Source organism: Prionailurus viverrinus, chromosome D3 (assembly GCF_022837055.1).
Source record: "Prionailurus viverrinus isolate Anna chromosome D3, UM_Priviv_1.0, whole genome shotgun sequence".
NCBI lineage: Eukaryota > Metazoa > Chordata > Mammalia > Carnivora > Felidae > Prionailurus > Prionailurus viverrinus.
Window position 1 is genome coordinate 92991016 of NC_062572.1, and position 22761 is coordinate 93013776.

Below are 22761 nucleotides of genomic sequence, written 5' to 3' on the forward strand. Positions count from 1 at the left end.
TAATGGACGTCCGTGTTCAGTTAGGACACACCTAGAACTCCCAGCCAGGTTCCCAGAAATCCCAATCTGTGTTCACACCCCTGTGTCGAGTCCTAACTTACCTGAGGTCAACCAGGGGAAACTTGGGTCCTTCTGAAACAAGGGTTCGGAAATCCAAAACGTCTGGCTCTGAACCAGGGATGGTCGTGGGCCCAGCTCTTGCAACACGGGGATATTGTCAACGTTGACCCCTTACCTTGCGGGACGCCTGCCGTGGTCCGCGGGGTAACGGAGGTCTCGATGCTTCGGGAAGTGGTAACACGTCACATAGAGACTATCGTGGTTACTCACCTGCACGCACTACACCGAGGCAGAAGAACACAGTAGAGGGTGTGCACGCCCAGTAGTCCTGGCCCCCAGTGGTGTGTCCCCAAGTCACCGGCTGTGCCACCTTGAGTAAGGTGCCCTTCTCGGAATTTCTACGTCCTCACCTGCAAACTGGAGTTAATACTGCCGGCTTTGAGGCGTGCTGTGAGGCTTGACGTGAGGCATGACGGCTCCCAGCACAGCGGCCGTCCTTGTAGACGTCAGCTCTTTGGGATTCGGCTCTGAATTTCCCTGTCGGGACTGAACAGAATTTCCCTGTCACCCAGATTTAGACGGACAGGATTCACTGCACAAAACTGACCCCGTCTTTCTCGACCCTGCTCTGTCTCGTGCAGAAGCTTCCCCTCAGTCAACCGCTGCCTTGTCCACCTCCAGCTTCTCTGGGTCTCTGAACTTGAAAGAAGGTACAGATACACGCAGGGACTCGGGAGCAGACGTACACAGCCTCTGAAGCGCGTCGGCTTGGCGGGTGCTGGGTTTTGTCCCGGTATCTTGCACGCGGAAACACACTGCTGACCTCTTTGCCTGACGCCCCGCTTTTGAGGTAACGTCCTCAAGGGATCCTCGACGATGACCTCGATCCCTTTCCTCTTTCAAATCCAACGTTCAAATGCTCTAAGTGTACTATGGGTATTTCCCAGGATGCACTTTCTCTCTTCACTGAAATTCACGCATCACTTTCCTCTCCCCCATGGAAATCTTGTAGATTACCCAAGTCCACTAAGGTTTGAGGTCAGATGCAAATTTCCATGCTAACCACCTCCCTCATTTTTTAAAACCGTGTCCAAAGTTTCAGGCTGGTGCCACTGGGTCCTGGCGACACGGAAGCATGTGGCTACATCGTCGTCCTCTCTCCCCGCGTGGGCTCATGCCTCCCCCACCTGATCCCTAGAGCCTGTACCCCTGTGACGTGGCCTCCGCGGGTCTCTGCCTTCCCCCACGGCGGGGTCCATCCTGCCCATCTTCCTCTCCCAACACCTAGGGGGCCATGGCAGACGCCCCGAATTTGTTGGATGAATTCATCATGTCAAAAACTTCCGGTGCGAGTTCCACAATTTTAAAGAAGCCGAATCTTCTGAGGAGACTTGCATGTTCATGTGGTTGCAATTTACACCTCCGTGCAAGAACCCTGATATTGATTTCCTCGGAAATGAACATCAAGCTTCTGTTCGACCTCTCCAGGGTCAGGAAGCTTGTCAGTTTCAAGGGCAGACGGCCTTACTGTTGAACGGCCTGACCCTCAGGTGATTCTGTCCCTCCCACTGCCTCGGCATCGCTCTGCAATGCAAAATATGCCCAAGTCTCGACTGGCTATTTCTCCTGGTAGGCCTCCAGTATCTCGAACCACTCACCTGTGCTGTATGAAGTTTTTCTTCTTTAAAAGACACCTCCCCTTTCAATGCCTGTTACCCCATCCTGGACGCTTTCTGGTTTGTCTCTGCCACCGCGCAGCACAGCAAATATTCGATGGCCATCTTCCGCCTACCTCCCAATGGCCAAGGAGCCCCCTGGCAGGACACCACGTGCTACGTGGTGACCAGGAGGCAGACAGCGGGAGCCCCCTTGCTGGAGGGAGGGGTGTGGCTCCCTGTAGGAATTCCCAGAACCGGAAGAGGACGGAGGAGACCTGGGGAAGTGCCGGGTCGGGTGGGGATGAGGTTTCCTGCGCCCTGAACACTGCTCCTCCCCCGACAAATCTGGGATCAGAAAAAGGCGAGATGCCTCTTGCCCTTTGCAAGCTGGAACTGTTGGCCACCACGTTTGGGGCTGATGCCCTAGAGCCCCGATATCCTGTTAGGAGGGGGCTGGGAATGGGAGCCTCTCCGTGGGATCTTCTTTAGTTGGAAAAAGGGAAAAAAGCATTCTCATTACGATCTTCGTTGGCTCTTTCCTCTTGCCATCAAGGCACATGGAGGGGCGTGTGGCACCACTGTCGTAGGCGACCGGGCTCCTGCAGCCCTGCCCCAGCCTCGCAGCCCTGCTACGGCCCTGTGCCCCCCCACCCCAAGCACAGGGGAAATGAGACTACGAGAACCTGTCACACAGGCCAAGACCAGGGCATTTCATGTTTTCTGTCAATAATGTCGCTAATCTCTTGAATTAACTCACCTTTTAGAAAGGGAAGATCGAGAGAACATGAACAGCACAGATTAGAAATGCAAGATGGCAGGGGTTAGGGAGGTGCTGACGTAAATGGTGGGGCGTGTGTGTGTGTGTGTGTGTGTGTGTGTGTGTGATGGCCAAGTCCAGTCCCCGCGTCCAGCACAGTACGTGGCAAACTGCAGCACAGCAAGTACTCGGTGGCCATCCTCAGCCCACCTCCCACTGGCCAAGGAGCCCCCCCGGCACGTGGCAGGACGCCACGTGCTACTTGGTGACCAGGAGGCAGACAGCGGGAGCCCGAGGGAGGGGCGTGGCTCCCTGCAGAAACCCCAGGCCTGGGATTTGAACCCATGAACTCACGTGGCCATGTCTTCTGGAAGGAATCCCCCACGGGGGGTGATAGAGCCCAGGGCGGGGGGTATCTGCTTTGCCACAGCGCAGTGCTATCAGTTTTCGGTTAAGTGTCAGCTGCCTTCTAAAGACCCTTCTCATAAAAGCAGCCCCCCAGGAGGACAGCGGTTCTCGGGAGCTTGAGCTGCAACGCCCCGACGACGAGGGCTGGCTGTGCGGTCTACAGAATGTAAAGGCCTTTCGGGGAAGCCCTCAACCGGGTGCTCCCACCCCAGGGCACGGAGGGCCAGGCGCGGAGCGCGCCATCAGCCACCCCACCCGACAGACGCAGGTGCAGGCCTGGGGCTCGCGCACCGTCCGGCTCTCCGTCTTCCCACCACGCCCCTTCCCTTTTCCGCGAGTTGACACACAGCTATACCTTCTACCTTTAAAGCAAACATTTTATCTTTTTAAAGTTGTTGGTGCCTCTGAAGCCCCAAGTTCTGGATACAACGATCTCATCAGACTCAGGGGTTCCTTATGTGAACATCCTGGACGTCCTGCCCTGCGCGGCTCTACGACCAGGCGTGGTGAGTGTATTTGGTGCGGGAAAGAAGAGGTGAGCCAGGGGAGAAAGGAGAAATGCATCGTCTCCTTCAAAAACAAACAAGCAGTGTGTATGTCCTACAGCCTACAAAAGATTAAAAAAAAAAAATACTCTGGCCGTCTTGACACATTTTTAGATGAATTATCTTGTGAATCGTGCTAAAACTCCCCTGCTTATAGAAATAAAGAGCACTAACGCTTTGGTGTGTGTTCTTCCAAAAAAATAGAAAACCACAGATCAAGACAGTCAAAGGATTTAAGCCACCTCCTGAAATATGGGAAAAAGGTCTTACAAATCTCTCAAGAACTCCAAGATCTTTTTATTGATTTCAAATTCCAATAGAATGAATATGTTTTATCTAAATATTTTTATCACATAACTGAAACATTGAATTATTTCAGAAATAGAGTTAAATACATCAATCTAGTTACAAATTCTAATATAAAGAGTACAAAATATAATGTTATAAATTGTATTTAAAAAAAGAAATACAAATTCTATGGTCTTTTGCATTTTACTGCCTCAAAGCATAATTAGCAAAGTTGATGAAGAATGAACAGCCTCCCTCAGTCCCGTCACGCAGGCCCACGGGGGGCTCTGGAGGGCACTTAAACCACCTCTCCACGTCCTGGCCTGTGATTTTTTTTTTCTCAGTGAACAAAACGTTCTGCAATTAGAACTCACCAAAGTTAAAAGCAGTAAAACAGCATACGCTCCTTCGTCTGCAAAGTGGGAAGGAAAAGTTAGGCAAATACAGTCCCTCCTCTCTGTACGTTACGGAAGCCTCTCAGGGCTTGGCGGGCGATGGCTTGTTTTGCGTTGAAGCAGGATTACTGGTGAGGAGAACGTGGCCATGAGAACCCAGGGGGTGTAGTATCCTCGGGCACCGATGGACAAGCGCTGTCACTTTCCACAGAAAGTGCAATATTTACCCTGTGAGCTACTCCCTCTTTCTCTCTCTCTCTCTCTCTCTCTCTCTCTCTCTCTCAGTGGGAAGAACAAACAGTTCCCTGAGCCAGCTCCCTGGGAAACACCAGAGAGACACCTGTTACTTCCGCATTCCACACTACAGCCATCCTAACCGAGTGCTAAGTCACTATATCTGTGTGTGTGTGTGTGTGTGTGTGTGTGTGTGTGTGTGTGTGTGCCCCCTTACACAGATGTTTCTAGAACGTTACATAACCCGTGACAGAGTGGCCAAGTCTGAAGATGGCTCTTGACACACTGGTCAAAATTGACATCGCTTGACCTGACCCAGCGGCCACGTTTAATTATCAGCCAGAGTGACTTCCTAGAGTACCTTCTTTGCAGGAAACCAGTGTCTTTCTTGGTTTAAAAACTAAATGAGTCAATATCGGAGGGACCTCTCAAAGCACTTAATACTCTTCCAAAGTGAAAAGGCAAAATCCACTTGCCTTGAACATTTGTACTGTGTTTAGACCAAGGTGCAACGTATCCGTCTGAGATGCCAAGAGACCTTCGGAAACCGGGCAGGGAAATGGCACGAGAGGGGACCGTCTTCCGGAGAAGAGGCTTGCCCGCCGACTTTTCAGAGAATTTACATGTTCATTCTTCAAATTAAGGAATACGAGTGAATAACCTGAAAGATTCCTACAAGCTCATTATTATCTATGGGTTATTTGAGTTCAACAACGGGTAAGAGACGTGAGCGGGGAGCAGGAGAGGGCGAGGAGGAGAGCCAGACGGACAGAGCCGCGCCGGGAGCAGCGAGAGCGCAGGCGGGGCCGGGGAGATACACCGAGAAGCTGCAGTGTAGACAACCAAACCCTTTATTGTCTAAGTTACATCAGACGCCAACACTGTAAAACTCCTGTTGAGAAACAAGGAAACAGCAGATCGGTAGAGGTAGTACAAGTCTGTAACAGTCAGAAGGTGACCTACAGGAGAGACCAGGCGGAAACCATCATTCGAAAAACAGCGAATCAAAACATATTGGCTAAATAAATAAGAAAACACAAATCATATTAAATACTATGGCCAAACTGACCTAAACGCATCAACAAACCAACACAATACTGATGACCAGTGGAAGAAAGAAACCACAGTCAGGCCCGAGAACGGTGCGCCTGCCTTGGAGGGCGGCTTCCTCGGAGGGTCCTAGACGTCTGTGTAGTCACGTGAAACCTACGTCTGCACTCCACGCAGCGCACAGTTCCGTCAGCTGACTTGGCTGCGCGCTCTTCCACGGGGCCCCAGGCACGCGCCCCTCTCTCCACCGGGCGCCCCCGGGAAGCCGGCTCCCGGGAGGGTCCCTCCAGCTCCGAATGCCAGCTGGGCCCCGGCGTGCCGCTTCTGGGACAGTAAGAACGGACACGACACTTCCTCCCGTGTCACTCTGGGAACAGAGTTGCTTTTAATAACTAGGACACAGAGAGACAGACAGGACTGAGTCACTAGCCCCTGTGCGTTCCTGAACCGTCACTGCTCACGTTCAGCCAAGAAAACGAAATGCAGAATTGATCGCTTTGGGGACCCAGGCTATCAAAGTGATCAAACATAAGTCAACAAAAAGGCATTTTGCCTTCCAAGGTGAACAGAGGAATGTGTCGCTGCAACTTTGCTCAAAACGACTTTACGGAACGGTCTATTCCAGCCGCGTAACGGTATCTGCATGGACATCCCAATTACACCAACACAACGGATCATTCTGGTGCAAGAATCATCGGGAAAAAATAAGTAAGAAAGTTACATACACACACACACACACACACACACACACACACACGTGCACCTGTATACACATACACATGTATACACGCGTGTGTGTGCACACACGTGTGTATGTGAGCTAGCCAGTTACGTTCCACGATCTGCAAGTGTCACAAGGTAACCTGAACCGTCAAGTAATTTAAACTCAGTAACAAGTAGAATCCAGAACCAAACATTAACTAATAACAACATCAACAATAATAATAATATAATAATAATTCAACAAATCATCAGAACAGGAAAACCACACGTCAGGGTTTGTGTATGTGCGTGCGCACGCGTTTCAACAAATCTTTGTATCAGAAGCCCGTTTCCTACAAAAAACTGCACGAATCCATTACTGTATTAAGTAAACTGTCGCTCTCACCAGTATTAAAGGTTAGGATAATTTCTGTACATGTAAAATTATTGCTTTTTTGAAAAATATATTTAGCATGCTTGTTTTTAATCCATTTCCTGCCTTTACAAAATTTCACAATTAAAAAAAACCTAGTAAAGCTTTTGCAAAAAATTTCACAGAACATTTTCATTCAAGGCAGCAGTAACTTTTGATAATGCATAAAATCATATGTGCAAAAATCTGAAACTCTCAGAAATATTACCATCACACACAGTGTCACGGTAACAGGAAAAGAAAATATTTATATCTGTGGAATACAATTTTAACTGCATACACTGCACGGTTTAAGATCCTTTGTTACGGGCCTTAACCCCCACCACAAAAACTTGCATTTGCGGGACAGAGGAAGAGGTATATAAAGCCGCCCCCACCCACGGGCCTGGGGACCTCCACGTTCTGGGAATGAAGGAACTCATCCTGAGGAGGGCCCCGGGCCCAAGAAGAAAAGACACCGACTTGCTGGGCTGGTGTGGGGACAGACGGGAAGGGGAGGGAGGGGGAAAAGAAGGTTCCAGAGCACCAGGGCCCCCAAAGCTGCTCAGGGATTCTCCTGCCATCACTAAAACGGGTGTAGACTGGGGGGAGGGGGGGGGGTTCAGTGGCTGGAGAATTCGTGAAGACAGGCAGTTCCTTCGTGAGCAGTTTACAGAGTGTAGCCCTGTTACAAAAAGGTCCTGAGAATAAACAAAGAAGCCTGCTTTTCTTAGTGTTTAACTAGCTCTTTGCCGAAGCAGAACGTACGTCCTCCCACAGATGTGTTTCCTCCGCGGGCTGGCCGAGCACAAGGGATGGGAGGGACGGAAAGAGCCAACGGGGTAACGCGCACGGGCCCCCCAAGGCCACCGGACAGTCAGGCCCTCGTCACGGGCCCCGCCGTCCCCGGCGCCCGGCGCCCCCTCCTTCCTGTCCTCCGCGGACTGCTTTAAACACCCGCCGCGACAAGGCCGGGCTGCGGCGCCACCGCGCGTCCGCGCGTCCCCCACCAGTCCCCCCACCCCCGCGCGAGCACTGGCCGCCTGGACGCGGCGCTCGGCCTCTTCGGTCTCTGCCACGCGCACACGAGTCCCCCTCCAGTGTCTCCGACGCGGACGCCCGTGCCCCAGCGTGCCCGCCGCCACCACCGTCTGGTCTAGGAAAATACGGGCCTGGGGCGGACAGCACACGTGTGCGCGGATAGCAGGCACGCGTCACTGCAGGGAGGCCCGTCCTCGTTTATCCTTCAAGGTCGCTCAAGGACAGGCGCCTCCCGTCGGCCTCCAGGGCCGCGCGGCCGCTGCGGGCTGTGCGGCATCCCGTCGGGAGTCCGGTGGCTGTCCTCGGCGGGGCGGTCGGGGTCACTGTCGGTCATCCACCAGGGGACTGCTCACGGCGGTCACGGGGCACCGGGGTCCACTGGAAACGCGTCCTTAGGTTCCCTTTCCGAGAGGCACTGTCTGGACGGTATCTGGGTTAGAACGGTCTCTCCCCTGGAGGAGAAAAAGCAGACAACAGAAAAGCTCATTTCTGCCTCTTGGGGTCCAAGTGCACTCTTCCGGTTAATTTTCTCACCAACACCCAAGAACGCAAACGATGACCTGCAGGCGGCAACGCCGCCGTCCGGCCGCCGGAGACCCCCCCCCGACGACCCCCCCCCACCCCCGACGTCCGCGGTAACTCACTTTACTCCAGCGGGATCTGTTTCTAACTGTGCCCTCCCGCCTGCAGAGGCCGCTTTGGACCATCGTTTCCAGCGGCTCAGAGAGGATCATTAGGCTTCTCTGTTCCGCATGTAAGGAAGGCCAATAACAGCGTCTGAACCAGCTCTGAAGGAAAGGTTCAAGGTGGCCAGATGGAATTGGGCGAGGGTTCCAAAAAAAGCAGAATTTCGCAGTACGGAGCGGGGGAATGACAGTTCCACAACGAGGCTGAATCGGGCCACACAAACACAAAGAGAACAGCACAGCTCTCACGTAGGTCTGTCAGAACCGAAATCCATAAATAATTACCCCGTTGGAAAAACAGAAGGGGCATTCTCAAGTCAAGTGAACTGCAGGCTAAAAATGGGAGTGAATGTGGGCCCGTAGCTTTTAGAGAAGGCTCTCAAATGACACGCGAGGCGTCGCTATTTGAACAATGGCGTTTGGGATCTGAGGACAAAAACAACAGTAAGATTAATCTTACTTAACTGCATTAACCTTCGGCTAAAGTCGTGCTGAAGTGAAACCTGCCGCTGGAAATTAACATGCACACACCAACTGGACCGAGATTCTAACCGGTTTCCAGCGACGCCTACAGGAGCCCTGGAAACAAGTTGGCGGGGAGGGGCTGGCGGACACCGCAAATTAAGTGCTTCTCTTCCGCGAATAGCGGCAGAAAACTCCCATTTAAAACCAGCCCTACATTTCGTGACATCTTCCAGCCGAGTCTGAAGGCCGTCAGAAAGATACGCCACGAAAACGGGGGGTGGGCGGTTGGGGCGGGCACAGGGGTGCGGACAGAAGCTGATCTGAAATGCAGGAAACGGTAACTGAACTCCCTCCAGTAGATGAATTTCCTGCAGTAAACTGAGAAAGAGGTTTCACATTTTTGCCCAGCGATATCACCCCGCGGATAGAGTCATCAACAGGGTTCTTTCAGAACTGATTCTAGATACATTCAAGGAAGGAAAACGGCCTTTGGGTTTGCCCAGAGCAAAACCGGAGCGGTTGTTAGCCATTAGGGGGGTGGCCTTGGAAGTCTCTACGGAGTAACTGTATGTAGCAAACAAACTTGCTGGCGATTCCAAACCATCTGGACCTTGTACACACAACAGAGGCCACACCCCCAAGGGGCCACCTGGACTTCTCCTTGGGGCCAGAAAACACACACTTGCCCTGGGCAGATACAAAATACCACTAGAGAGTTAGCAGGAAGATGGGCCTCCCTACTCATCAAGGGCTGAAGGTTTCAATTCCAGAGCTCAGAAAGTTTTAAAAATGTGTGTTTTAAAAAGACTGCAAAATCTGGATAACCCTAATAACTAGGTTGTGAAATTTAGTCCATAAATCTAGACACACAGATGCCTATTTTTGCTTTGTAATTGAAGGGGTATGTTCCAATAGCAACTCATTTTTTTAGGGAGTCATTTTTACTTGTTGATTCTTTGGGACTAACATTTTACTATGTCATACAGCTGTCCTTCAGGCTTTTTAGGAAATGAATGAAATTCATCCGAGAAATCGGGCTAAGGGGAAACGTAGCTACAGAAGCAAGGAGTCCCAGAAACACTTAAATTCAGCGCACACACAGTATTTTTCGAGCACACACAGGTTGCTTTCTCCCTCCTACAAGACAGAGTACTCAGAAAAGGAGAAGCAGGTTTATAGAAAATTTGGCGCTTTTTTTTTTTTTTTTTTTTTGGCTACCGTGTAAATTGTGGGCTTTTCAGGAACGCTGAAGTATCCTTGTCTAGGGCATTTTGATGTTCTAGGGGTGGAGACTGACTTCTGGAACTTGATAAGCCATACGGTTTTCCCTTTTGTCTTTATAAGCTAAGGGAACGCACATGCCCTCGTGTGTGGGGGTTAATGGCATAAACACAAAAAAAGCCTGTCCCCAACCCCCCACACACATGAATCTCTCACCCTTCAGACAGATGGGGACAAGACTTGCATCAGACACGCGGTATAGCGCCCAATGCATGACAACATCACACACAGCACCTCACTGACCAGGACCTCCACCCAACGAACCCCCGCAGGCAGGAGCTCACGCTACGGCGCGTAATTTTAGACGAATCACTCACTATAGTCACAACTTTTCACAGTAGGCTCCACTTACAGAAAAATGGGTAACGTGTTTTAAGATGTCTGCTTGGGTGTTGTGAATAACAAACTCGCTTAGCCAGATGCGCTGAATTCTGAAATTCGATCCGTGGTGCTGAGAATCTCGAAGTCGGACGACAAGAGATTCTACACGGACTCAAACACACCCGCGACGTGATTTCTCCATCGTCTGCGTCGTAACACCCGTGGCCAAAACTGAGATAAATTAGGTTGCCATTTATTTTCTCATTTCCTGGTATTTTGATTAATGGAATTATTTCTCCAGCTTAACTATTTTAAAATAACATTTAGAATAATAAGAAATAAACTATTAATCATAGTCTTTAAACTCTGGCAAGAAACCTAAACAAACTGAAACACCAGATTTCGTATTTCAGCAAAAGTCAGTCTGGTCCTTTAAATCCAAAAGCCAGGTGAGTGCAGGGAGAGAGGGTTAATTTTTCTTGGTTCTAAATATTATTTTCATTTCTGATGTGTAACAACATAACGGAAAAAAAGTTTCTTCCCAACACACACAAAAAGCCTCCTAGGTTCTTTTTTTTTTGTCCCCCTACCATCCATGGGACAACGATACCCATATTTCAGCCTATTATTTTCAAAGCATGCTCTTCCTACTGATGAATATCGGTGATTACTAGAAATTAAACATTTACTGAGTCACGGAAAGCTCTGACAAAGCATCCTGAAGGTGACGATAGGCACGCAGCTCTCCTCTCGTGTACAATTCTGCTTGGAATACTAGCTCCCTGATGCCTGCAGTTTAAATCACATGACAACCAGAAGGGACACGGGGGCCTTTATTCCTGAGGGAGGGGGAGAACTACCCCACCGCCACGGCCATGTTCCGGTCATGAAGATCCCTGCACCTCCAGAACCCAGGCTCCTGCTACAGCAGATGCCAAAGGAAGATCCTGCAGAACAGATCCCGCGACCACGAGCTTCCTCCTGGAAACTCTTCCGTTCAATCCACATCTTTAGCCTCTAAGGATCCGGGAATCCTTGCCACTTGGCCTACGGGAGCAAGGAAGGCCCGTTAACCAGCGTGCGTGCGGGAAACAGACTGCTGTCAAACGCACAGCAAAAGCAAACGATTTCCCTTCCCCCTAGAGTCTCTGTTCGCTCTGACCTAACTGCACCAGACCCATTTTGGCATATGGACCTCTTGCCTGTTAAGCGGTTCACTCGGATGCACGGTACGCTAGGACTTGTCACAATCTCCTAACACAGAAAACCCAGACGTTAGCAGGCAAAGCAAGGGCGGCCGGCGTATGGTGGCAGATGGAAAGCGAGGTCCTCCCAGCCCAGAGCCGCAAACCAGGCCCCTACGTCTGCGTGGCAAAGGCTTTTCTCAAACGACACACCCTCTGTCTAAGGAACGACCAGTCTGCGAAACCAAACGAGACGGAACTCGAGCCCTTCCAAGGTTCCGACAGAGCTGGGAGACACCAAGGGAAGAAAACGGCCATCGAGGTTGGTTCCCTCGCACGGTCTGCGAGCAGGCTCATCGGCGACGGGCGTGAATGCGCGCATCCCCCAGGTCCACGCGTGTGAGCAGCGCACACCCACCCGTCCCCGAGGCTCCTCCGGTCACCTGGGACGGGGTCGTTTCTGGAGTAACAGACAGTAACAAGTGACTCTCTACCCCGGCGTGGTCACTCCCACCCAAGCACAGTACGTGCTGCTGTCCTGACCTTACCGGGACCTGCGTGGAGTCAGGCGGAGAGACCCACTCTCCGTAACCCGGTATCTCCACCGTCTACGGCGTCTAGTTCCCCAAAAGTGAGTTGGCTGATCGGCGCCGAACGTCCATGCTGGAAGCTGTTAAAGACACATCTCCTCCTCCCCAGTCAGACCCACATACTCGGCTCTCCTGCTGGACATCCCTGGCGGGAGCCCCAGGAGGCACCCCAACCTTGGCTCAGACGTGACCTGGAACCAGGTGCGTCGGGCTTCTCACTGCCAAGCTGCAGGCTCGGGCAGGCCTGCTCCTGAGAGCCAGTGGCTGCGGCCAAAACCAGGGTCGCCTGGGTCCCTTCCCTTTGCGCACGTCCCACCACGGTGCCCGAGAACACCCTTCTGTTCTCTCCCAGCCGCACCCGACCTCAGGGCCCCGTGTCTCTCACCGATCAGCCCCTGCACCCCCACAGCGGTGCTCAGCTGCCTGTCCAGAAGGTCGCGACACAAGACACGGCACCGACAATGCCATCTTCGCTCGGGGCTCCCCAGGGCCCAGAGGACGCCCTCCGTCTTCCATTCCTGCTGGACTTCCCAGGCCCCTCTCACGGAACATGCTCCTGACCCTCCGGGGGGCTCCTGCGGGCAGCCCCTGCCCCTGCACGGCCTTCCAGATGCCCCAGTCTGGGTTCCAGGACCCCCACCGACTGGCCCCCTTGCCTTGCTTTCTTGTCTAAACCACCACCTGCACCTTAAGAAACAGAGGAGCACCTTGTCTGCGCAGCATTCGGGTCGTCTCTGTGTCACAGAGCCTGGCACGTGGCAGGTGCTCAGGAAACACGGTCAACCAAGAGTAAATGGCTGTTTGAAAACAGAACTCGCATCCATGATGAGCATCTATAAAAGTCCATTAACTGTGTCCCATCATAGAACTCCTGCAGGAACACAGGACAGTGCGGGATTTAAAAACGCAAACCAACAAAAACAAAACCCATAATCCACAGTTTCTGAAGTGTCCAGGAGAAGAACGGGACTCATATATCAGTTCACGTTAGCACGCCCAACGTGAAAAAGAACACAACTGGGGACGTTGAAGGACTCCCGTTGCAGACAGCCTCAGGACCTGTAGCACACCCTAAGTCTGGCGCGGCAATTGTGGTTTTTTTTTAAAGTACGGAAGCGACAGGATAAGAAAAATACGAAGGCTTAAACCTCTGGGACCGACGTGGTTTTCAACTATCTTGGCAGACGCGTCTCCTTGGGAATTCTTAAACTCCAAAGTTTGCTAAGGAAGTGGAGTTTCCTTAGAGAGCCAGAACATTCAGTGATTAGTCAACCAAAGCTCCTTTAAATCTAACAGAGGACAAAACCGACGAGCAGGGGCCATGGCCGCAAACCAGCTGCCACAGAGGGAGAGGCAGATCGCTGTGGCGTCAGCGTCACCGGCCTGGGCGGGCGCCGTCCCCAGGCCGGAGGGAAGGACGGCTGACCCACCGGGGGCCTTGCTCACCCTGCACCTCCGTGGACCCGAAGTCAACAGGTCGGTTAGTGATAAGCGTAAGACGGCAGAACCTGAGTTTATGGAGACAAAGAAAGAACAGAAATAAATCTTTTCCCGCTCACAATCGAGGGTGAGGAAGGAACAATTGCGAGGAGTTCTCAGCGCAGCTCCAAGTGGTGTGGAAGTAACTTCAAGTACAGTCTTAGGGATTTGCTTTGTTGATCTGTTTCTCCCCGTGACAGGAGCATTTTTAAGGGGCTTGAGTAGAATCGACACGCAGCAAACAAACTCATGTGTATTCATTCCTGAAGAATCTCGCTGAGCTATGCATACGCCTGCCTGGCGCTTCCCACCCCTTGCCAGCCGCTCTCGTCAAAAAGCCGCGTCTTCGGCAGATTTAACGGGTCACCTATGTGCACAGGAACACTTTGGACTGACTCCAGGTGCAATCTCGATATGTAGTTCTCCACTTATGGTGCGACTTTGTTGTTATTCATCCCACAAACACATCGCGGTGGCTCTTGTCACAACGAGGTTTATTTGTTAAAACGGAGAGTGCTACCTAATTCAGACTGAGGTCACATGTGTATGGACACCTTTTAATTCCGGATTCAGAGAGATGTTACCTAGTTCATAAACTGTCAGAGCATCATGACATAAGTTCCGTACATGCTAGAACTGTAGGTTTTATCGAGACAGAGATCGCTTACTAAAAACCTGTAACACGTGACAAGGCATTTTGTCAAAGACATCAAGAAAAGGCTCCGAGCAACAGCTAGGAATTCTCAAATTGCCAGAAAACACAAAAACAAACCTCTGATGAGGTAGCGTCCATTCTAAGGTCAGCTCTGTCCTTATAGCAGCGACCCTGTAAAGCTGTTCCGTTGCTAACCTTCCCCTCCAGAGAAACAGACCAGAAAGGCTCTTGAGATGCCCTTGGCACCTCAGTCCCCATGACCGATCTCAACAGCCATACGTCCCGCAGACGGGACCGGAGCCACGAGCTTGATCCATCCCCGACAGGGTGTGGACGCCTGCTCTGGTCGCAAATCATCCACGGGGAGGGTGTGAGGACGTGGGACCTTCTAAGACAGCCCATGGTGTCTCCCAGCAGAGCACCACTCACGGGGGATCCGAAGGAGCACCGCACCAGGGAGAGGACGGAGCTGAGGAGCATCACCCCCAGCAGAGCACTGCTCACGGGGGATCCGAAGGAACACCGCATCAGGGAAGGACTCAGCTGAGGAGCACCACCCCCAGCAGAGCACCGCCTCAGGGAGAGGACGCAGCCGAGGAGCACCACCCCCAGCAGAGCACCGCTCACGGGGGATCCGAAGGAGCACCGCACCAGGGAGAGGGCACAGCCGAGGAGCACCACCCCCAGCAGAGCACCGCTCACGGGGGATCCGAAGGAGCACCGCACCAGGGAGAGGACGCGGCTGAGGAGCACCACCCCCAGCAGAGCACCGCTCATGGGCGATCCGAAGGAGCACCGCACCAGGGAGAGGGCACAGCCGAGGAGCACCACCCCCAGCAGAGCACCGCTCACGGGGGATCCGAAGGAGCACCGCACCAGGGAGAGGGCACAGCCAAGGAGCACCACCCCCAGCAGAGCACCGCTCACGGGGGATCCGAAGGAGCACCGCACCAGGGAGAGGACGCGGCTGAGGAGCACCACCCCCAGCAGAGCACCGCTCATGGGCGATCCGAAGGAGCACCGCCTCAGGGAGAGGACGCGGCCGAGGAGCACCACTCCCAGCAGAGCACTGCTCACGGGGGATCCGAAGGAGCACCGCCTCAGGGAGAGGACGTGGCTGAGGAGCACCACCCCCAACAGAGCACCGCTCATGGGCGATCCGAAGGAGCACCGCCTCAGGGAGAGGACGCGGCCGAGGAGCACCACCCCCAGCAGAGCACCGCTCACGGGGGATCCGAAGGAGCACCGCCTCAGGGAGAGGACGTGGCTGAGGAGCACCACCCCCAGCAGAGCACTAGTCATGGACGATCCGAAGGAGCACCGCCTCAGGGAGAGGACGCGGCCGAGGAGCACCACCCCCAGCAGAGCACCGCTCACGGGGGATCCGAAGGAGCACCGCCTCAGGGAGAGGACGCGGCCGAGGAGCACCACCCCCAGCAGAGCACTGCTCATGGAGAGTATAAAAGTACTGCTGTGGAAAAAGGACAGGGCAAAATGTGTCCTCCAACAAATTTATGCAAACACATCTGGGGAGAAAAGCATGTGTTTCTCATGTGCCCAGTCGCCACCTGTCTCCCCCAGTTCCCTCACCCCCAACAAGACCAAGAGGAGCCACGGACCTGCTGTGTCCACATAATTCACGGCCACGACGACCGTCAGCGTCTGTCAGTCGCCCACAGACTGTCCCGGAAGGGCTGTGCTCTGAATCAAAGCAACGCAACGTTATTTACACTTGACGTAAGAAAGCGCCGGATGCCCTGGCGAGGAGCACCCAGCACGCCTCTTCCCAGCACCGCAGCGAAGCCCGACATCCAGTTAATCGGAAGACCTACTTGTTTGGGGGCGTCTGCAGAGGGGGCGTGGGCTTCAGCACTTCGGGGGCCGTTAGGCGCAAACACCGCTGTGGGACAAGGGACAAGGGGGCGTTAGCGCAGGCGTGTGCCCGCTTCTTCGTGACGCCGCGTTCAACGAGGCCGTTATGATAAAGCGCTTTCAACGAGAGACAGGAGCGCCTCGCCTGTGGCCGGAAAACACCAATTTTCCGTCAACACTCACTCGAAGAGACCGGGCTAGTGCTGCCGGGGCCGCTGCCCTCTGCAATCCCGACCTCGCTGGCGAAGGAAGCCACCACTGCCAGGACTAATTCCCAGGGTCTGTGCAAACGGACCCTCCCCCGCATCACTCACCATTTGGCCTCTGTCACCCGGCATCACAATGGCTGGTGCATGCGTCCTTCACACTTCTGATAAAGACCCCACCCCCCCTGTGCCGGGCGGTGTCCCCACACACTGCTCCGGGCACACGCGGTCTCAGGCGAGCTGGGGACACACGGTCCCAGGGCCACACACCGCTGACCAGGGGAGGGGCCCTGGGTCCCCACCACGGCGGCCGGTCAGCACCGGGGAGGACAAACTCCCAGCCGTGTGGCACGCTGACAGGGGCACCATGACATCGTGTGCTGGTGGCGGCAGAATTCATTAGCATGTTTGTTTCCGAGGACCCTGCTCTCTAATGGAAACAGGACACCTGCAAACAGGCTTGTCTCCGATGAGACACTCGGATGCCAAGGGGGCACCGCCCCGGGCGCCCGACGGCAGAGTCTGGCGCATGACCAACGGGACCAGGCGTCACCTCTCGCCTCTCATGTCAGTGTCTGCGGCCACGGTCGAGGCGGCTCGGCTCCCCAGCGCCTCCCTGGGGTCCATGGGCGGCCCAGGCCCGGTGGCAGGCGGGGTACCCGTGTGGGTCCGCGTGGGGGCCCTGAGGTGACCGGGCTGCTGGAAGCGCATCTCACGCCCCGCGCACGCGAAGTCTCCCTGGCGGGCCTGCGTCCGGAGCGTCCCTGGGCGGCGGTGGCCGTGGGTGGTGTTGGGTGGGGCGGTGGCAGGGCAGGGGCGAGAGGAAAGCATCATTGGTCTGACTGTGTGACAGGGGGCGCCACAGGCCCGGCTGACGACCACCACCATCCCCCAGGCTCTGCCACCAGCCGGCCACACGCGGGACCGGCAGGAAGCGAGAGTCACGGCCCCAGACACCTGCTCCCCAGCGGGGCCTCCAAGCAACCAGATGCCCTCCCGCCATCCACGGCCGCTCGGCAGCCTGGGCAGGCTGGTGGGGTTGGCGCCTCGGGGACAGGGAGGCCACAGGCCTGGCCGCCTATCCCTGCTGCGCCACTGACACGGCCCACCGGCCCCTCACCTGTGCCCACACACGCCCTCCAGGGCTGAGACAGACGGGACACCTGGGAATCTCAGGACTTACGGCCCCAGCCCCACATTCCCTTCCGTGGGAAACGGGGTGCAGACGACCCTCACTTGTCTGCGCCTTTCCTGCCATGGGACGTCCCTCCGAAGAAAGGCTAAGAGCTCACATAGGGGAAGTGGCTCCCAAGGACCTTCTCAGGTTCTCCCCGACTCTCCCTGGTTCTCCCCGACTCTCCCCGGTTCTCTCCTACTCTCCCCGGTTCTCCCTGACTCTCCCCGGTTCTCCCCAACTCTACCCGGTTCTCCCCTATTCTCCCTGACTCTCCCCTACTCTCCCCGGTTCTCCCTTACTCTCCCCTGGTTCTCCCCAACTCTCCCCGGTTCTCCCCGACTCTCCCCGGTTCTCTCCTACTCTCCCCGGTTCTCCCCGACTCTCCCCAGTTCTCCCCAACTCTACCTGGTTCTCCCCTATTCTCCCTGACTCTCCCCTACTCTCCCCGGTTCTCCCTTACTCTCCCCGGTTCTCCCCTACTCTCCCCAGTTCTCCCCGACTCTCCCCAGTTCTCCCCGACTCTCCCCTACTCTCCCCGGTTCTCCCCAACTCTCCCCTACTCTCCCCAGTTCTCCCCTACTCTCCTTGGTTCTCCCCAACTCTCCCCAGTTCTCCCCTACTCTCCCCCGTTCTCCCTGACTCTCCCCTACTCTCCCCTATTCTCCCTGGCTCTCCCCTACTCTCCCCGGTTCTCCCCGACTCTCCTCACGGGGCTCAACCCGGCGGCAACACAGAAAACAGAAACAGCAATGAGAAAGTCCCTCCTGGAGCAGCACATGATGTCAAAGGACGCCCACGCAGCCGGGCGTTTCCGGACCTGAAGTCTGATATGTGAGCGCAAAAGCCAAGTGAAAAGGATGACAGATGGTCTCAATCAAATTAGCTGAAAGCAAACTCTCGCTGCTGCCCGAATTCAGAGTGCCTCAACAGAGCAACAGGACGCACGATCACTTCGATGCCGCGGATGGCGTGCGAGGGGATGATCGTCAGAGACAGGCACGCGCTGGCAGGCACATCAAGTCACAGCTCTCACTCGGCAAGACATCAACACGGGTCTTCGAGCAATTTAAGAACTTGCCCGCAGAGTTCTCAATTCCCCACTTCCTCATTCAGGAACGCAACAATAAGATGACACATTCTGGCCCACATCCATCCCACGGTCACCAAGGAAAGAGCACTGACCGAGGCCGACAGGACGCCCCAGCCGCTGTCAACGTGGGAAGCACAGCACAGCCAGAGTGACCTCGGGTGCTGGCCGTCGCCTTACTGCCACCGTGTGTCCCCAGACGCCGTCCCTGATGGCTGTGCACGTCCTGGACCCAAGAGCAGGACAGACGCCCCACACACGCAGTTCTGAGAACACACACAGCCAGCGTGGAAGCATCCCCACCATCGACTTCTGCCAACGGCCAACTACACATGCCTTGTTAGAACCGCTTTCCTGCCTCTGAGTTTGGCCCAGAAAAAACTCAACGTCTAAAGCAATTCTGTCACCCACTCCTTCTCCTTCTTGACCACCCAGTCGAGCCCCGCGAGAACCTTCTCTGACAATCACTTTGGTCGTGTGGAGTCTCCCATGTGTAACGGGACGGCAAGTTCGAGGCGATTCTAACGATGCCCACACAGGATAGCGAATGATAACGATGGACACGGCACCTGCGTCTTCAAGCACTAAGTCATCACAGTACCTTCTTGGAGGTAAATCTTTTAGCTGCCGATTTCCTATCTAAAGTAGCAGGAAAAAAAAAACCACACAGCACTTGTGTTCAGCCGACCTGATTTCCTTGAATTAAGTACGCACACGCACTCACGGACGCACACACGCTGTTCTCCCGTGCGTTTGGCCACATCGTTTTCTTTTTACTTTTTAGGAAGAGACCCGTTCCCTTTATGGTCAATAATAATGCCCAAGCTACTCCAAAATTCTGAGCTGATCCAAAGGTTATAAACTTCCTTGGAATTAAAGACTACCGGGTGAGCAAAGAGACCTGACACTGACAGTCTGACCTAGAAACTGACAGTGTGTGAGACAGTAGACCCGAGCCAAAGGGAGAGAGGAACCTTCTGGAGGCCTGCGCAGACTCTGCTCCAGAGACCCCAGCATACCCGCCCACCTGTAAGGAGGAAAGGAGACGGGAAAGATTCTAGAGACTCTACCAAGAGTCAAACACAGGAAGCACAAGACTTCCGTCACCACGTCTGCGTGTCCTTGGTGTATGTGATGGTTTTAAGCCCCAATAAGAGAGACCCGACTCAACCTCCATACTTTTCTACCTAGAATAATCTTTCTCTTGTCTTCGTGTTTTTTTCCAAAATCTGTATTATCAGATAATACAGACTGGCCACGAAGTGTGAAAACACAGGCAATTTATTATTTTATTCCTACTCCGCCATCAAAAGCACTCCTACGACATGGACAGAGGCGTCCAGCCCCCACGGCCACGCTGTGGAACGATTCCGGAACACGCAGCGTGTTTCCCACCTGAAGGGCTAGCGTGAGTCCCTCCGGGAAGTGACAATGACTATCGTCACATGACATCCTTCCTCTCCTGGCGGGGCCTCCGGACTGTTCATTTCCACACACACACACACACACACACACACACACACACACACACACCATTCCGTCAAAACGCACAGAGGGGAAAGGTCTCTGAGGATCCTCTTCCCTAACTTCCGAGAAGAGGCCTTAGGGGCATCTCCTGACAGCAGCGTTTTCTGTGTGCACAGATCACAAGCGCTGAAAAACCCGCGTCCCACTGGCGGCCACAAACGTTGCAGGCCGACACAGATGGGTCGCTCTTCCTTCGGGAGACCTGCTGCATCACCACCGCAGGTGGTGCCCGGCGGTACGTTCACCGAGGGCCCGAGTGCGGAAGGTGCGCGGCAGAGGCATCAGACCACAAAATGCCACCCAAAACGTGCAGACAGACTCGGAGGGTAAGACAAGCCGGAGAGGCCGTTCTGCACAAAGATGATCAAAGATCCTAGACTCGTGACGCAAAACCCGACCGGACAGCCCACGAGAGGAACGAGTGTCCAGCGACGGCTGCAGGACAGACACCCGAAGCTTTCGTCACTGGCACCTTCGGCCACGCGTCAGGAACGTAATCTGGGGGCGCGGCGCTCCTCCCTGGGCCGCCGCCGCAGGAGTACAGCCTCCCTAACAGGAAACACCAATACTCTGTTCGCCGTCGGACCGCGCCGGGCCTGCTGACCTCCTTCCGCTGCGTCACTCCGAGAGCCATACGTGAACACTCAAGGAAGGGAAAGGAGCCGGCGAGGGCGCCGGAGGGGCCGCCAAGGAAGGGGTCCCGGGAAGGGCGCGGAGCAGGCCCAGAGAGGCGCGTGGAAGATTCAACAGGCCTTCCTGCGGGAGAGCTCGGGCTGGCCCTGCAGTTGTGACAGGAGCCCGAGAGGGCACCCAGCGGACAGGGCCGTGCAGGGGAGGAGCCTGGGGTGGGGGCGGGGGTCCCAGAGGGCAGGGCCTTGCAGGGGAGGAACCCTGGGTGGGGGAGTGGGTCCCAGAGGGCAGGGCCTTGCAGGGGAGGAGCCCAAGAGGGGGTGGTCCCAGAGGGCAGGGCCTTGCAGGGGAGGAGCCCGAGGGGGTTGGGATTCCCAGAGGGCAGGGCCATGCAGGGGAGGAGCCTGAGGGGGCGGGGGTCCCAGAGGGCAGGGCCATGCAGGGGAGGAGCCCGAGGGGGCAGGGGTCCCAGAGGGCAGGGCCATGCAGGGGAGGAGCCCGAGGGGGCGGGGGGTCCCAGAGGGCAGGGCCATGCAGGGGAGGAGCCCGAGGGGGCGGGGGTCCCAGAGGGCAGGGCCATGCAGGGGAGGAGCCCGAGGGGGCAGGGGTCCCAGAGGGCAGGGCCATGCAGGGGAGGAGCCCGAGAGGGTGGGGGGTCCCAGAGGGCAGGGCCTTGCAGGGGAGGAGCCCAAGGGGGTGGTCCCAGAGGGCAGGGCCATGCAGGGGAGGAGCCCGAGGGGGCGGGGGGTCCCAGAGGGCAGGGCCATGCAGGGGAGGAGCCCGAGGGGGCGGGGGGTCCCAGAGGGCACGGCCTTGCAGGGGAGGAGCCCAAGGGGGTGGTCCCAGAGGGCAGGGCCATGCAGGGGAGCATGGGCCCCCACCCTGGGCATCCTGTCAAAGTGTGAGGCCACCACACAGACACCAGTCAAGGGACCCAGACGAACCGATCTCAGTACTTCCCTAACCTGGGAATCCATGGTTCTAAGAACTTCCCGAGGAACTACAGCTAGTTTAAAACACTCCCCTTAGGAAACCCAAATCGGGGTCAACTTAAACCCCCGAAAGCTGCTGACTGACACCTGACTACGTCTCAGGACACACACTGCCAAGAGCAAGGAATCCAGTAAGGCATGTGGTTTATGGACAACTTAGCATTTTTCGTATTTAAAAGATAAATATTTGAGGGTATCCGGGTGGTTCAGTTGAGCGTCCGACTCTTAATTTAGACTCAAGTCATGATCCTGGGATCGTGAGATCAAGCCCGACGTCAGGCTCCAGTGTGGAGCCTGTTTGGGATTCTCTCTCTCTCTCTCTCTCTCTCTCTCTCTCTCTCCCTCTCTCTCTCTCTCTCTCTCTCTGCCCCCAAAACCTTAAAACCATTTATTTTAAAAGTTTTAAGGGGCACCTGGATGGCTCAGTCGGTTAAGCGTCCGACTTCGGCTCAGGTCATGATCTCACCGTTCGTGGGCTCGGGCCCCACGTCGGGCTCTGTGCTGAGAGCTCGGAGCCCGGAGCCTGCTTCGGATTCTGTGTCTCCCTCTCTCTCTGCCCCTCCCCCACTCACTGGCGCTCGCGCTCTCTCTCTCTCTCTCTCTCTCTCTCTCAAAAATAAACATTACACAAAAATTAAACGCTAAGCCACACAGTATCTGCCTTCTGTTCTACCGCCTGTACCAGCGGGCAAGTGCTCAGCTACGCCCTGAGCTCAGAGCACCTGTGCCTGCAGGGGGGAGAATCGTGCACAGACACAGGGTGCTCACCGGGCCCTGTAAGCGCCTGGGCACGCAGTGTGTCTGTCTCAACGATCTCTGGGCACCCAGGCCGCTAGCTTCACTCTAGGAAGCTCACCAGAAGCACTGGCTCTGAGCACGCAGAAACAGACGTCAGCCTCCACCACGGACTCCACCGGCCACATCAGTGAGCCGTGGAACACGTTAGTTTTCCTCCTGAGCCGAAGGCACGGTCCGTCATTCCAAGATGGCCCCAGGGTGCCTGCGCATCTGGACGGGCTCCCAAGTCCCAGGGAAAACCAGGAACTTGGGGAGAGACCC

The 22761-nt window shown here is 55.1% G+C and overlaps 1 protein-coding gene across 5 annotated transcripts in view; it reads right to left on the bottom strand.

Annotated features, from left to right (window-relative positions):
* Positions 1-210: 210 nt before the first annotated feature.
* ZNF516 (zinc finger protein 516) overlaps positions 211-22761 on the bottom strand; it is a 129367-nt gene continuing 106816 nt past the window's right edge. For 3 of the 5 annotated variants that reach the window (XM_047827994.1, XM_047827995.1, XM_047827993.1), the window contains exon 4: positions 211-606. In XM_047827994.1, the coding sequence (XP_047683950.1) occupies positions 467-606 (140 nt within the window). In that variant the 3' untranslated portion in view covers positions 211-466. Of the gene's footprint in view, positions 607-4289; positions 8003-16043; positions 16112-16948; positions 17054-22761 lie in introns of those variants that run through there. The other 2 variants (XM_047827997.1, XM_047827996.1) reach the window with 2 other exon arrangements.